The sequence below is a fragment of the Convolutriloba macropyga genome, chromosome 1 (genome assembly GCF_964194025.1).
Source record: "Convolutriloba macropyga chromosome 1, txConMacr16.3, whole genome shotgun sequence".
NCBI classification, from domain to species: domain Eukaryota; kingdom Metazoa; phylum Xenacoelomorpha; order Acoela; family Convolutidae; genus Convolutriloba; species Convolutriloba macropyga.
In genome coordinates this window covers 79,725,477-79,742,738 of record NC_134468.1, presented here as the reverse complement: position 1 = coordinate 79,742,738, position 17,262 = coordinate 79,725,477, and the positions used below count along the sequence as shown (strand labels likewise).

At 37.2% G+C, this 17,262-nt stretch overlaps 1 protein-coding gene and 1 non-coding gene across 2 annotated transcripts; both read right to left on the bottom strand.

The window, feature by feature from the left end:
• Nucleotides 1–814: 814 nt before the first annotated feature.
• LOC142343076 (uncharacterized) lies at nucleotides 815–14,301 on the bottom strand. The gene is made up of 4 exons (XM_075394765.1): nucleotides 12,980–14,301; nucleotides 11,372–11,946; nucleotides 8,808–9,231; nucleotides 815–2,062 (listed from the first exon to the last, which is right to left on the bottom strand). The coding sequence occupies exons 1-4, from the start codon at nucleotides 14,031–14,033 to the stop codon at nucleotides 903–905; spliced, it is 3,213 nt and encodes a 1,070-aa protein (XP_075250880.1). The 5' UTR covers nucleotides 14,034–14,301; the 3' UTR covers nucleotides 815–902.
• On the bottom strand, nucleotides 12,055–12,127 carry Trnak-uuu (transfer RNA lysine (anticodon UUU)). The gene has a single exon. It is a non-coding gene; the product is annotated as a tRNA-Lys (tRNA).
• Nucleotides 14,302–17,262: the final 2,961 nt, after the last annotated feature.

The following is a 17,262-nucleotide window of genomic DNA, read 5'->3' as shown; positions in this document are numbered from 1 at the left end:
TGATTTAACAAGCGGATAATTTAATCCCATGTTCGGTTGTGATAGTTTCATATCAAGTCGCACGGGCCGCTGAGGCATGACCATGGCCATTAAGCGTGTTGAAAAATACGGGTAATAGCGACTGCTAATTTGTTGTCGGATTATTGAACGAAAAAATCAAAATACATTGGGTATAATGGCATTGGGTATAATGGCATTGGGTATTTTGGCATCGGGTATAATGGCAGTGGGTAAATTGTCCTGACACCATCAAAAATATACCATTTGAGTTGATAGTTCCTCTCCCCAACCACCCCCCCCCCCCCCCCCCCTCCATACACCCAAGATGAGTCTGAACAATTAAAATCAGCCTTGATGAACATTGATCCTCCTGAGGTGGTTTGAAACGAAAACAAGTACAAGTAAGAGTAAATTGAGAAGAAATACAATACAGTTTTAAATTAGGAAATCATAATCATGATATGATTGGTAGGAATAAGTGGAAAAGGCACTAACAAGGAAGACTCCCAACAGTAGGAATAAAAATATAAGCAAAAGATAAAAAGTAAATCATATTTTGAAGCATGTGGCATATAAATATGAACAAGAAAACAAAAAATTACAATCTAATCAAACAGCAGCTGATTTCTTTTCGCAATAGTTTATAAGCTTTTCCCGAAGCTTACAAATTTTGGCCCAAAAATAACTTCTTTGCGCTATGTATTTCATGATCAAGTTCAAAGCTTACATTTAGATTTTATGCTGGGTAAAAAATTGTTTTCAAGGATAGTTAATCAAATACTAAGAAAATTAGATCTAGATTTCCCATGGAAAGAAAACAGCAGCAGTATTAAAAGAAAACCGACAAAAGTCTGAAACAAGCTACAGTACAAAACTACAACCTCTGCAGAATAGGGATGCGTTTAGAAAGTTTTAACAGGTGATAACGATTGATCCTTATGTTCGGAAACTTTATGGTCTCCTCTTGCAATATGAGACGCAAAATCGTATCGATTCTCAGCTCTGAATCCGCATAAATTGCACTTCAAAGGATCCACTTTTGAATGTAATCCCAAATGAATTGTATACATGACATTATCGCTGAATACAACACAACACGTTTCGCATTTGAGCGAATCTTTATGGCAAGATAAGCATGCGTTCTTTTTGCTACTGTCGCTGCTTGTAGTCGTGGTGACTGTTTGGCGAGGGTTCGATTCCCGCTCGTGTCGGTTTTCTTGGTCCATTGAACTATCGATTGTTTCAATACTGCTTTGGGAGTTTTCAGAGCTGAAGTTTGACTTAACAGCTCCTGGTGATGTATTGACGGTTAACGGCTCAGAGGTTGGATTATAGATCATTTCGGATTTTGACTTTTCAGACGTTGGAACTGAGTTGTGATTTGGTTTTATCAATGGTGGAAGATGAGGTTGCAAGTTATGGTTTATGCGCCTGGCAGCCTCCAGTTGCTGATGATGGGCATAGGCTATCGCCACTGCACTGTTTGGGTGATTAGCGGGCAATCCCACGGGTGGGTTTCTCAAGTGACCATAACTTGGTAAGTTATAAGCTGCAGCAAGTGCGTTTAGATGATGTTGGGCATTATTGGCAGCCGAAACCGGTGGAAGATCTCCGTTGGACAACGTCCGCGAAATCCCAGAATGTTGGGGTCCAGCGTATAAACTCGGTATGTTCCCAACCGAATGTTGTCTGTTCTCGATTGCACTTGGAACGTTCGGAGTCATTGAAATTGGCCCCCTTCCAAAAGGCGAATTGAACTGTCCTGCTGTTCGTGGCAAGACTGGGGAGGGACCTGCAAGATGAGCACTGGCAAGTCGACCTGGACTCGAGGGTCCAACGAGTGCGCCCGGGTGGTTTAGCAGCCTAGTGGTAGGGTAAATTCCGGGGTCCGAAGGGGGTTTGGGTTGGGGTCGTGGAGGTAGACCAAGAGTCAAATTGGTAGGTTGAGAAGTGGGGATTGTTTGTTGTTGTTGATGATGATGGGTTATGTTTGCAGATGTTGAGATTGGGAGTGTTGGGGGTGAGATAGGCAGGTACGCTGATGATCGTCTGCTGAGGGCACCTGAAATTATCAAGAACTTGATTCTACCTACCTGTGTGATCAAATTAGCTAATACATTGTCGGAAATTGTGAAAGTTAATTGAACCAATTTTGGTCGATTTGGATTAGAAGCTGTTATTTGTCAGGTATTGAATTTCAAAATACTACCAAAAAATCACTTTTCATAATGGGGGGAGGGGTTCTCCATGGTATCGGACCTCATTGGGCCAATTTTTAAAAAAATGGTGTCTTTCCTAAGCCCATTTTTCATACGTCATCACATCCAAGTCTATCTTATAATGGTAACAAAAACGATGGTTTTCCTTTTTTTTTATCGCTCTTAAGCCCTGATTATATAATGGAAAGGAGCAGGAAAAGTATTCATATTTCCATAATTCTTTGCAAAAAATATTTAAAGAAATAAGTACAAATACACAAGTTTTATTTTATATTAATTTTTATTTGCGGCCACACGTGGAGATAGCTATCTTGTATTTAATTAGAAGTTAGATTAAATTAAACAGCGTTCAATATTAATTGCACAGTTTGGTCCTTGAAAAGGGAAAGAAGGGTGGCCAGGCAAACAAAAATCCTCTTTGAATCATCCAAATATAAAGAATCTACGGGGCATTTAGCCGACATACAAATTAAAAGATACGACAATTGGCCCACAAATTCTAATTATAAGTCAAATTAATAGAGAATGAGCTTTGTTACGTGCAAGAGAGCCGAGGTTAGAAAGCGCCGAAACCTAACTTGATTTAAAAAGAGCCAAAATTTATAAAGTTGTCTTAGATTTTCACAATTCGAAGCGTAATATAAGAAATTTTGCCTTAAAAACAATGTTAACCAAATATGTGGTTATAACCAGCTTTCAGGCACCATAGTTATATTTGGTCATCTTCGTCCAAAATATTTCTCGGCTAATTTCTGTGTCGGCCAAAAAAAGATCGGCTACGCAAACACTTGAAAGAGATGAGATTTTTCTTTTGAATAAAGTTGAAAGCTACGGGTGGTTTTACTCTAGAAATCCAATAATTAGCACTGGTGCCAGTTGTGGACACTAACAGCGATCGGTCAATAGTAATGTGTCATATTCAGTTCCTCTGATTCAAGGTACTACACTTAAAATGCACTGCGACGTTATTTTTAGGCGATACTTTAAATGGCCAATACCCCCCCCCCCCCCAAAAAAAAAAACGTAACAGGGCAAGTTCTGAATTACACTCCAAAGGCATTGATTGCATGAAAGACTTGTGTAAACTTTAGCTGGCCAGCAGACCAATTGAGAATTACGACCGAAACAACAGACAAAAGGAGAACAAAAACGATAGTATTGAAATATTAGATATTTTTGCTGTTAAGGTATTGACCAAACAGAGAAAAGGAGAACAAAAGCAATAGAATTGGAATATTTGATGTTTCTGATGTCTAGGTATTGAAAATCAATGCTTCGTATCAAAAACGCATAAGATCGAGAACAGAAAACATAGCATATCAGAGAAATCTAGCTATACATAAGAGATAATAAGAGGCAGGCAAATACAACAAAAACTCAGAAAAAAACAAACGTCAATTAAGAAAAAGCTCCTCCCCTACAGGGTAGTCGACCAACTCGGGGCGCGGCAGCTCAACTCCTATACACGTATATCAATTCGTACAATAATTAAAAGTCAAAGCATCGTAAATGAATAACGAAATTAGCAAAAATTATTTGTTACAAGATCGTGGTGTTTATGTTTTGAGAACCAATCTGTTAATTGTCGGCCACAGTTAGGCCGCTGCAGTTACGTTTAAGTTGGCATTAACAATATAAACAAAAAGACACCTTAAATCGTGCTAGAACAAGATCTCTCTATTATGTGATCAACGCCAAACGGAACATTTATCAAAAACTTAGCAAGCGTACGGACCTGAGAACCACTAAATATTTCAAGGCTTTACCTAATTCGAATGTCAGTCATAAAAATGTGTGAAAATATCATAAAAAAATACAAAACACCAAAACAAATCAAACTCTTTCAATTCTAGAACAATGCGGCAATTGGTGGTTACTGAAACCATTACTACACACTCTTTGCAAGTCTTTAATTCACTTCTCAGAATTAATTACTTTTCAGGGAAACATTTCCTTCAGAATTCAAGCTGACCTATATTACCAAGTTTAACCACTCTCAATCGCTTGTCAACTGCTGATCAAACTTCTAAGTTTACACACAATTACTTTTTACCAATTATGTCTCAACGTTTCATTTTCCGACTCTTCTAAAATTTTAAATTCAGCTTATTACAGCCTCAATTACGTGTACAAATAAAAAGTTAACCCTTGACCTTTAAATAAAGTTTTTATTCTCAACCATATTAAGTGAGTGGGACTATGACGATTTTTGACCGCAACAAATCACGTATACGCAGAACGTGAAAAATTTCATTGGCAGCTAAAGGTGACTTAGTTTCCAAAAAAACTCAAACAAAAATTTTCATTCGCTGCAGTTATGTTTAAGTTGTCAGTAACAAGGTAAATAAAAAGACAAAAAAAACGTGCTTGGACAAGTTATTTCTATTGTGGGATCAACGTCGAGCGGAAATTTATCAAAAAGCTCAAAGGCAAAAAGACTTGAAAACCAGCCGACTTTAAAAGTAAGCGTACGAACCTGAGAGCCTCTTAATATTCCAAGGTTTTACCCGTTTCAAAAAACAGAGTAAAAAGACAGAACACCACTACAATCCAAATTCTGGCGATTCTCGAAGAATGCGGCAATTGGTGGTTACTGAAACCATTACTACACACTTTGTAAGCGCTTAAACCATTTCTCAGAATTAATTACTTTTCAGGGAAACATTTCCTTCAGAATTCAAGCTGACCTATATTACCAAGTTTAACCACTCTCAATCGCTTGTCAACTGCTGATCAAACTTCTAAGCTTACACACAATTACTTTTTACCAATTATGTCTCAACGTTTCATTTTCCGACTCTTCTCAAATTTTAAATTCAGCTTATTACAGCCTCAATTACGTGTACAAATAAAAAGTTTACCCTTGACCTTCAAATAAAGTTTTTATTCTCAACCATATTAAGTGAGTGGGACTATGACAATTTTTGACCGCAACAAATCACGTATACGCAAAACGTGAAAAATTTCATTGGCAGCTAAAGGTGACTTAGTTTCCAAAAAAACTCAAACAAAAATTTTCATTCGCTGCAGTTATGTTTAAGTTGTCAGTAACAAGGTAAATAAAAAGACAAAAAATCGTGCTTGGACAAGTTATTTCCATTGTGGGATCAACGTCGAGCGGAAAATTTATCAAAAAGCTCAAAGGCAAAAAGACTTGAAAACCAGCCGACTTTTAAAGTAAGCGTACGAACCTGAGAGCCTCTTAATATTCCAAGGTTTTACCCGTTTCAAAAAACAGAGTAAAAAGACAGAACACCACTACAATCCAAATTCTGGCGATTCTCGAAGAATGCGGCAATTGGTGGTTACTGAAACCATTACTACACACTTTGTAAGCGCTTAAACCATTTCTCAGAATTAATGACTTTTCAGTAAAAAAAAACTTCCTTCAGAATTCAAGCTGTCCCCTATTACCAAGTTTAACCACTCTCAAAAGTTTGTCAAGTACTGATTAAACTTCCAAGTTTACACAGAATTACCCTTTACCATTTCTGTCTCAACATTTCATTTTCGGATTCTTCTCAATTTTTAAATTCAGCTTACTTGCAATTTTGTGATGCTTAATTTTAGCAGATTCCGTAGAAATCGATTGCATTAAGAGTTTTTGGCGTTTAAATTTTGAATCAAAGAGATAAAAACAAAAGTGACACTTTGGCCTGAACTACAAAAAAAACGAACGAGAAGACTCAAGTAATTTTCAATTGATTTGAAGACAAAGCGTTTCTTCGAATATCAGTTTGAATCAACTTGTTATACTTGTTCTGTAAGTCTTCTCCATTTTCGGTTAACAAACAATGAACAACATTGCAGAGTAAAAGCCGCGAAACTGAGCTCTTCGCCAGAATTCGCAAGAGCGAAAACAAACGAAAGAAATTGTGCAATGCAAAAATGTGTTTTTTGGTATTTAACTTGATACTCAACTATAGATCAATAGTCTAACATTTGAGTCACCCTGTCAATACTGACCCAATTGCGTATTTCATTACGCAAGTTCATGGCGATTTTTTTACCAATATAAGTCACGTATAAGCAAAACTTGCAAACAAGCTTGTTTTTAAAAACTCTAACTCAATCCTAAAAAACTAACAGATGACGTCACAAAGACAAATTCAAATGAATGACCGATTAGACCAAAAAGTTGCTGTTTTATATTATGGAGTTTCTTCAATTGACCGCAAAAAAGTCATGGAGACTAAGTGGTACTTAAAGAACACGGACCGATGCCATCACTTCGCGGCTGCTGATAAGCCGTACTTCACAATTAGCAAAAAAAATGGTTGAGTAACTTGAAAGAAACGCTGAAATATAGTGTTCTTCAAACGTTGATTTATACTTTCAATGTCCTCTGACCAATTTCAGTTATGTATCATAGCAGAACCCCCGAGGGACTTGGCAATCGCTCAAAACTTCAGCAACAAATTCCTCCTTTGTGTGCATATAAATTTTACGACCCCCCCCCCCCCCCACTCCCACCTCCGGTGCACGTGCAACAACATAATTTTCAAGTGCATAGGGCACAAAAATGGAGAGGTCTAATCATAATAGATCCGAAATTTTAGTGACAAAAATAAATACAGGAAAATGAAACGCGTGACTTTGACGGTGCGATAGGAAAACAAGTATTATCTCAAAACTGACTTTTGTTTCGCTCAATGGAAAATTGAAACTAATAAAATAAAAACTTGTTTCGTGTCAACTTTCGAAGAACAATGAACAACGTAATTAAGACAAAAAGAGGAGTATAACTGTGATGCGTCACGAAAGTTATGGACAAACAGGTTCCCACTACTCCCGATGTCACTACTCACACACTGACACACTTTATTCACACACACTAAAACACTACACTTACACACCCCACTGATCTTAACAGGAAAAGAGAGACACAACTCAACTTCTGTGCCAATTTGACTTCATCTCGAAAAATTACACTAAAGCACAGACTTTAATTGGCCGAAAAATATCAAAAATTTAAAACAATTCTGTTTTTGCAGCTCACGATGAATGAAACCAACTTCATTAACATAACTTCTAGAAAAATCAAGCACTGCAGCTAGTTTATTTTAATTGCAAAACTAAAAACAAAAATCAGCCAAAATTTATAGATAAAAAAATTGTAAAAGATTGAAAAAAAAACAAAAAAAATGTTTTTCGTACCCAAACCCTCCCCCCCCCCCCCCAAAAAAAAATCATTCAATGTTTAGTGCTCCAACTCCTGAAGAAATCCGACTACCCGTTCATAATGTCAGCCAATAAATTCCTGGAAATTTGTGTCCTATTTCTTCAAAAAAACTTTTGAGCAATTTCTCCAGAACTCATCGCAAATAAATTGTTATAAATACTGATTGATTTGTGAATAAGTTCTGGAACAAAATTTTCAAAAATGTGTATTTGACAAAATGGACAAAATTCTTCTCAAGAGAATTTAGATGTTCAAATATTAAATCTCTGAAATTTACATTTCAAAATAGCCTTAATGAGCGAGACATACAAGAGCATTAAAAAAATTCGTCCAAATTAGCCTTCTAAGAAAAGAACATCAGTTATAATATCCAGGCGCACTGTTAGCATACACGGTGGTCACACATGCTCGAGGCTTTTCCTATTTTCCCCTCAAGTGTAGTGTTTTTGTTCACAAACTGTTCTCTAGATTTTAATGAAACAATTGATGGATTTCCTCTGGATTATTAGTCACTCACTCCACTACAATACTCCCATTTTATCCGGATAACAAAAAACTGGCATTGGAATAAAGGATAAAACAAAACGTACATGTACGCGTTGGAGCAGACACATTTTAAATCACAAAATATTGCAGTTATTTGTAGTAAAATGTATAGTAAAAGTGGGATTATTTTTCCGCGTCTGTACTTTTGCCTTCCGCCTGAAAAGTGGGAAAAAACTGAAAAAATGAGGAGATATTGAACAATGAGGAATTGTTCATACGTTTATTAATTATTGATCCAGCTCTCAGTCACACTCGAATAAATCCACTATTTATCCACATATTATTATTAATATAATAATACATTTACTATAAAAGCTAAAACGCAAAAATTGTCTGGATTGTTAAATTGTCTGAATCATACATAGCTGTATGATATAACATCTGGCGACGTTTTTTGGATTTTTCCCGTTTTTCCACTGCGAGTAATAGTTGAAATTGGGAATGACTAATCTGGAAGAGGCCAAATAGATCAATTACTATACGTCTATCACTTATTTTCCATTTTTATTCGCAAAAATGAATGAAATACTAGAAAAAATAAAGCCAACATCATTTTAGAAGAGCAGTCTCAAATACAATCTAATAAGACAAAAAAATTAATCAAACCTAGATACATAAATGGTCGCTCCCATACTAGCTCATTATCGTTATTGTTGGAAACATTTCCCTTTGAAAAAATCTGTGCAAGTTTGAAACGCCCAAGTTAGAGTTCATTCGCTGATCGACCTTTCTGATAACAAATTTTCACTCAGAATATAGATGCACACGTATTCAAAGCATGATATTGAAAACTACTAGAGTCTTAATTGAAGTCAGGACAATAAAAATAACTTAAAAAATTGATCTGGAATTATTCTTACCGTCAATAGGCGGCAGAGTTGCGTACTTCTGCTTAATGTCCATGATCTGTTGTTGTCTCAGCCTCAATCGCTCTTCAATCTCACTTCGGCTGATGGTCGTTCCACTCACAATAGGACCCAAACTACCAACAGCCCCACAATCCAGACCAGACCTCATCCGGATCTGGGGATGTTCCTGTTTGGGATCCAGTCCCATTCGGGCCAGGGTTCCCGAGGGGTGATTCTGAGGTGTGGGTCTGGCACCGGGGTAGAGAGGGGTGTTCACACTAGGCGGGCAGGGCGATGGTGTGTTTGTGGGGGAGGGCCCGACTGATCTGAGGTGAACTTGGGCGACACTTTCGGAGAGGATGTCGCGAAGCTCCTCGTTTGGCACTCGATGACATGCTCGCAAGTGATCGCGCAGGGACTGTCTTTGTTTATACGCCTGAAACACGATAAAAAAATCTCCTGAACCAAATTCAAAGAGTTTGAACAAAAAACTAAGGTTGAAACTGATAAACGATGCTTAATTTGGACTTGAACATTTCAAAGACCCAATTATCAGTTTTTGCATATATAGGCGAGAAGTATCATTTATTATTTTAGTGGGTCGGCTTGATACTACCCAAAATATGTTCAGTTATATTAATTTTGTAAATCCCTTAAAAAGCCTCACTTTGGTGACGCAGGTCAAAAGTTATCATAAAGATCAGATTTTAGAAAAAGCAAAATTTAGTTTTTAACTGGTGCAAATCAACTGATAAACGTGGCAGAGGAGGGGGAGGGGGCATAACAAAAAAAGATCCGGTCGGCTATTAGCACGGTTACGAAACAAGAGGTCATTTAGTGTGTCAAAATTCAGAAGTTATTCTTGTTATCGTTTCGTTGGTGAAACGAATTAGGGGAACATAAGGAATGAAAAATGAAATTGAACCATTTTCAGATTGTTTTGCCTGGACTCTGATCGTTTGTAATTTAATCCACGTCGAATCTTGTCGTACTGGGGTGGTAAAAAATTTTGATGCATTTCGTGCAAGTTTTCGTTGTAAGATTGGCGAAGTCGTGTTCCCGGACTCCGGAAAACTGATTCCAAAACTTTTCTCCGAAATTTTTCCTGCTCGATTTTTTCTTCATGGGAATCATGATTATGTGGGGTAGGCCGGTTCTGTATCGCAGTTAGATTCGCATTCATAGAAAGCTTTGATGAGCAAGTGGTGACTACGCATTTAAAGTACACAGAATTCGGGGTAGTTTTGTTTTTCTTAAACAAAAAGTTTTCAACAATTAAATTTTGTCCGCCTCTGCTCTTCGCTTTTGTGAAGCTGAAGCTCATTTTTCATTATATTCTGGTCTAGAAAACCCAAAAAATTTGAGCGAGAAGGTGGAGTTCTTGTTAGAGAATTGCGCGTCCTAGTTTCGTTTACTCTCAGCAATTAATTCTGCTAATAGGCCTAGTTTTGACTTTTTCGGCTAATTTTCACATCGGCGGACACCATTTTAGCCCAATTAATTTACTTTTCCAAAAGTCATTTCATTAAATTTAATTGTCGAGTGGAGTCGTTCATTTTCCAACATGTTGTGTCGCTGCCGGCTTGTTTACAAACAACGGGGTGCTCGTAAACAAATAAACAGCAACTGTTACTTCGCTTTTGTTTGCTTTTTATTATCATTGTACGATATTTGCCAATTTATTCCACCGCTTTAATATTAGGAAATGGATGCGCTGTTGTTTTTAATTAGACATGTTAGCTCAATTTCCCAAATTTTCGCAAGATGACACTTTGGAAATGTAACAAATAAAGTTTGCTACAAGTGTTTTGAGCTCCTACTCACAACAATAGTAATTAGACTTGACTAATATCCTAATAAAAACATCAGATGAGAAAATAACGGCGGCTTCGTAATTCCACACCACGTGTGAACAATTAAAGTTTGAAATTAACCTCATTTTTCACACAGTTTAACGAAAAAACATTTAACTCCCGCTATACTTAATGGCGGGGTAATAATTCACTTTTGAGCACTTTTAAGTCCAATATATCGAACAAAAATGAAAAGGGTGGTTAGCTTATTAGTATAGGTTTCGTGACTTAACGTGAAGTCACTGAGAACTAGCTTTTAAGGAGAACAGGGTAGCGGTTCGAGTTGTTAAGACAGCATTTCTAAAATGTCAGATCTCTGCAGTGTCAGATTTTGAAACTGGGCTTTTAAAACTTGCGTCAAAATGAGCTAGCTCCATTGAAACATGGTAGATTTGTTTCTCCCAGTTAGGAATTTCTTTTTATAACTAAATAAGCTCTTAAGAAACTGTACTTAATTTTAAAGTTTAAAGTTATACATCGAAAATTAATTACATTTTTTGAAAGCTCATGAAATGACATTTTTTATAGCAAGGATAAGCTATAATCCCCCCCCCCCCCCCTCCCCCAAGAAATTAACTATCGTCCACCCTAAATAAAATTTTTAAAAACAAAAACTAAATTAACGATTTTTCTTCGGAGTGGGGGGGTTAGGTTTTAGCTCTATATAAACAAAAGAGGCGGAGAAGCTATGAAGAGCTTAAAGCCAAATTTTAAATAGGGTACCTGTGAACAGTAGGTGCACTTGTATCTCTTGTTGAGGTAGTGGGTAGACTTGTGGGTCAAGAGAGCGTCCTTCCTCTTAGTAGCATAGCTGCACTGGTCACACTTGAAAGGTTTCCTGTCCAGGTGTGTCTGTTTGTGCCTGGACAAATTGCCCTTTTGGGTGAACCCTAGCCCACATTCGTCGCACACGAAGGGACGTTCGCCCGTGTGTTTTCGCTGATGAATCGCAAACGAGGCGTTCGAGTGAAACGAATGGTTACATTCACCACATTTGATCGGAATCGGTAATTTCGGGAGCGAGTTTAACCCGGAAGCCGACCCCGAATTCTGCCCAATTTCAGCTGAGTTTGGTCTGCTGTCTGCGTGGGTGTTGTGCGGGCTGATTTGAGATTGATGGGTTCTGATTATTGGTGATGCAGAGTCGATTTGATTGGCTGCTTGAAGTTGGTCAATGCATAGATTGTCGATTTCTTCTTCGTTGGTATCTTTGTTAAGGTCCCCCTCCCCCGCAAACTCGTCTTCCTCTCTGTCGCTTGTGACGTCATCGCACACGCTGATTGGTGTGTGAGTTCGGTCTGATAACAGGCAACTTTTGTTTTCTTTTGCGAAGGAAGGATTCGAAAAGATTATAAAAGGTCATTGCTTGTTTTCAATTAGAATTGTTTTTTGAGACGAAAAATACCCGCCCCACAAGGGACTCGAACCCTTGACCGTTGGATTAAAAGTCCAACGCTCTACCGACTGAGCTAGCAGGGCTCTAACATGCTCACTAAGCAAAATGAACAAATACTTTCAATGCGAACGCACCCTAATTAGACATTAGCACAATCATTGAAGATTACTAACGCCGCAAACAGGACAAATGCCGATAATAGAAATGATAGTACGTAAATCACAGTGATACAATTTAATAAAATTGGTACATAGCTAGCAAGCGAATAGAAACAATACCCCTTTCAAATTTACTACAATTAAAACACATTACCGTGATGCTAACTTATGAACTTCAAACTTATGAATATGTAAAAATATTGCACGTGCATCTGGGAGTTGCAAATAATATGCACCCACTAAGCTGGGGGGGGGGGGGGGGGGCACAAACGAAAAAGATCCTTATCTTGATTGTGGAATTAATATAAGCCTCGGAAAACCTTGAATTGCATCCCCCGAAACAGAAGTGATCTCAAATTTCATTTTCGTGTCACAGCTATCTAATGTGTATCATTCCCGAATTATTCTGTGACCCTCAATTATGAATCACGTGTGCTAGAAGGGATCGGATCTATTCTGTCACACCCCCCCCCCCCCCCAAGACTGGGGAAGGGTTACATCTTTTACAACAAGTAAAAAATGTAATAAAAGAGAGCGTGTAGTGAGTGTTAATGGTCTCGTGGATACAAATTTGGGTCTTTCCAATTATAGCCCTCTCCCCACGAAAATATAGCCCCCAGCCCCTATTATGGTAGGTTTACCATGAATTTGGGGGGGGGGGGTATAGTTTATCTGACCACTAAGCTGGGGGGGGGGGGGGGGCTATAATGGGAAAGACCCACAAACTTTGTGTCACTCGGTGCGTTACTGAGTGGAAAATAGGGCGCGTGCTCTCACCATTCTGAAGATCGGGTGACGATGACACATCTGTTGGAGGTCTATCCTCGACACAATAGTCACCATCGTCTTCACTTTCCCCTTCTTCGATCTCCAGAGCGGCGCAACCCATCTCGACGTCTGCGTCACTCCCATCATCTTCACCATCCACGCGCGGGTTCGAATCCCGCTCAGACCTGTCAGGACCATCCGAGCTCTGCCTATTTTCCCTGTCGCTCGTGCCCACACTGCAAGTTGAGAGCGCCAGAGATCCTTTTCTGGATCTGATTGTCCAAGTGGGATCCGGACACCTGTTATGGAAATCGATTGCCTGGCCAGACGGATGAATATGTTCCTGCGATTCTGTCAACTTCCGTTTCAAACTCATAACAAGGGATGCGTCACTGTAGAGGTCAAAGTTTGACCTCGACTTCATCAGCCCCGTCAAACTTGAACCGATATGTTTGGAACCAGACGTTATGGTTGACGAATCTGGCACGGTCCCGAGCGACATCTGACCTTGAAGACTTCTATGGCTCTGGAACTCCGCGTTATGGTCCATGTTATGGTTATGGCTACGGCCCTGGTTATCAGTGAGGTTTTCGTGGCCTTCAATTTCGGGATCTGTGTCCATAACCGAAGTGTCAACTCCGGAATCGGGCGATTCGGTGGTCATTTGGTGTCTGCTTTCGCTCTCAGACCCATTTCGAGAAGCTGCAAAGGCACTTGAAATAGTAAGCGAGCTGCTGCTTGCTAATCGTGTCGAATCTCGCGATGTCATCGATTCCTGCGCCGTTTCTCTAGAGGTCAGAGGTCCATAGTTAGTTTGATTTTTGTGAAAATTTTCTAAGACAATTTTTTCACCACCTTTTGGGGGTGAGTTACTGAATAGGAACGGTGATAACGAAACTGATGTTTCAGAATGAGCGCTTAAAGACGATTCAGCAAAATTTGACAAAGGTTGCGCAGATATTTGAGATTGAACTGGCTGAATTTGATCTTGATGTAAGGACCGCATTTCTCGTTTATAGTTCATTTTTGGAGGCAACGGCGAAGAAGCATTTAAAGCCGCCATTTAAGGGCATACAAGCTTAAGTATGAGAACGCGAAAAGAGGTTAATTAACAATAAGCCGTTAACTTGATAAAACAAAAAGTTATGAGCATAATAATATAAAGGAAAATAAATGTAAAGGAATTTAACTCATAGATAATTTAGCCAAATTAACTGATAAGGTTGAACTTGATCGGAAAAGCCAAGGAAAAACAAAAAGGATAGAGGAAAAATAAAAGTATAAAAACAAATAAATTAGAAATTGATCTGATGTTATAATTGATGCAGGAAAAATAACTGGAGCAATGTGAACTGAAATAGACGGAGCATACGCGAATACTCGAATCTGATTGGCCAGTATTTAAAATATAAAACAGCAAATTTAAAACGATTTAAAAATGCTTAATTTAAAATTTAATTCCATAGCGGTTCATTCGAACCTATTACTCATTTGCAGCATCTGGTTTTTCGAAAGAAAGCCGGTTTTTACGGAATTTAGTTTTCCAGCTAAAATCCCGATAAAGCTGAACAAGTGTTTGATTTTGTTGAATAATATTAAAATAATAGTAAACAAAAACCTTTCACTGGGAGAACAGTTGTCCTGGAAAATAAGTTAAATTTTTATGACTTTAGAAGGGAATTTATTAAAACGAAACAGGTGAAAATTGTGCAATACTTCTTCCCTAATCAACAAAGGAACAATTGAAGGGAAACTCAACCTGTCCTTTGTTTTATTCCTTCCATCTTTTCTCTTTCCTCAGAAACTGAAAAGGGAAAAATTCAAATAAAGGGGGATTTTTCTAAAGAGATTAATAAATTTCTGCCAGCTGAAAATTTCACGTTAAAAATTTTTCTTTTCCCAGCTCTGTGGACATTCCATCAATTTTTCTAAATTGGATAAATATTTTATGTTTTGTTTAACTAGACAGATAAATTTAGATTTGTTCAACTATAATATACTGAAGATATTTTTCAATTTTCTGCTAACATCATTGCAATGAAGAATGACACAAACACTGAGAATGCTCCAATATTCCTTAAAAGGAACCTCAGACAGACAGAATCAAGAATTGGGGTTAAAAATTGGGACAACTTAAAGCAAAAGAGATTGAAAAAATAAAGTTCTTGTTTACTTAAAGTTCAAAACGAAGCAAATAAAAATTGTTCAGAAACTTACTACGATTTCTGTTTCACGTTTGAGATTAAATGGACAATTTTATTCAATAAAAAGGCAAGACGACTCGTGCAAATCTGCAAATCCGTTTATGGTATAAAAAATTAAGCATTCAAAATTTGATAAGGAAAACTACACATTTGTCAACTGTCCAGGAATGTTGGATTCTGTTTTCTCTGGACAAGAACCAACCCAATCCAAAGCTCTGTCTCTGCGCAACATTTTTCAGTATCTCGTGCTTTTAGCTTGATATTTTGCAAAGGTTATAAAAATTATTTATAAAGATTGGTGAAAAAGAAAAAAAACAGACATGCAGGTCCAAGTACAAGAAGTGTTCATTCGTCATGACAATTTAAACATCTAGAAAAGACAAACAACTAGTATTTTGTGTTTTTGGGTAATAAATTTTGAACAACCAAAACATTTGTAGTTTTCGGCAAAAATTTGTCTTTAGCGACACTTTGGACCCAAAAAGCACATAAAATTATCAAGCTACCAGCATCTCTGTTAACTATATTAGATGAGACCGCTAACAATTTTTTTGAGGAAGTTTTAGAAAACCTAAAACTTTGGAAACTTTTACCGATTACCTCGGAAACGGCGAAAACCAGTTGTTGAGCAGTGTCCTGAGCAACGCCCACATTCAGGTACACAAGAAATGACATTTTCTTTGGAGAAGACGCATTTATATATATATATATATATATATATATATATATATATATATATATATATATATTGGAAAAGACGCATTTATATATATATATATATATATATATATATATATATATATATATATATATATATGCGAGGCTGGCTCTTTTGTTCTTCAGTCAAATTTTCACTTTTTGCTTACGTAGCGTAGCGAAAAAAGAAAAACAACAGCTACTAATTTTAGTGTAGGTGAACTCTTCCCACCCTTTTAATCCTTTCAAATTTTCCTTCCAACTTTTCAGGGGGGGGGGGGGTTGAGGTATATTAAAATATTTCTGGAGATTTAGTGGATTGAAAAGGCTGTAAAAACAATTTTAAACATGTTAAAATAGTGTTTTCAAAACTTTTCTTGAATTATCCAAGCTTCATAGTACTTTTGAGGTTTCTCAGCTATTTTGTTAAGTGTTAAGCTAGCTTTGCAATTTTTTGCAGTTTTTTACCGCATTCAGTGCGAGTTGATAAAGGCGCGTCCATTGTTGAAAATAATTTTGGTGGTATTCTTAGCACAAAACACTGTTTTTATATCATAAGAAAACTAATCATCCGGTGATAATTACATTTCCATTGGTCTAAAACAGTGCTGAGGACAAAATGATGAGAAAATTGATAAACCTCGTTGATGAAACTTTTTTCGGGAAACTTCTTCCAATTTTTCAATATTTCGAACAATAGAAAAATTTTTGAACCTGACATGTCATATCTATTTTTGTCTGAGTAGTTTGATGGCCTCAATTCTACAGAAGAGGAGTTTTGTTATGTATGTCACTTGTATTATCTAACGTATAAACCGTCTTTTCTAAATTTTTGGATCAGCTGGATTTTTGCTAATTTCTTTTCATTTTTGATTCAATTTTTGAAGTTTTATGAGATCCATCTTTTTAGTAGATGACAGAAAAATGACATGGAAGTTTTCTTCACAGAGATAACTCTTTTTGAGTCCGTTCCCGTATTCTTCAGGTTGTGAAAATTTAACTAGTCTCACATTTCGATCACGTTTTTTGGTCTGCACAATTTCTAATTTCACGTATCTGACTTACCTCACTAACTGCTTCTGCTCTATTAAACCTAAATCTATCTACTCATTGAACTACGCAAGGTAGCAATTATGGTAATGGTCAAATGAGCAAAATCAAAGAAAACCGGATAAACAGATGAAACCCGTTAATTATTTTATAGCGCTTTGAATAACCATTATTTAATAAAGCGATTGCTAGCCAATAAATGTGCACATGAAAATTCATATTCGAAGCTGGAATAAGTATAAATTAGAACAGAACTGCTTTCCAAATCAAAATTTTTTGGCAATTTTTCTGTTTCTGTTTCAATCTTGATATGCCTCAAAGGATCAAAAGTAGCTATTTTCC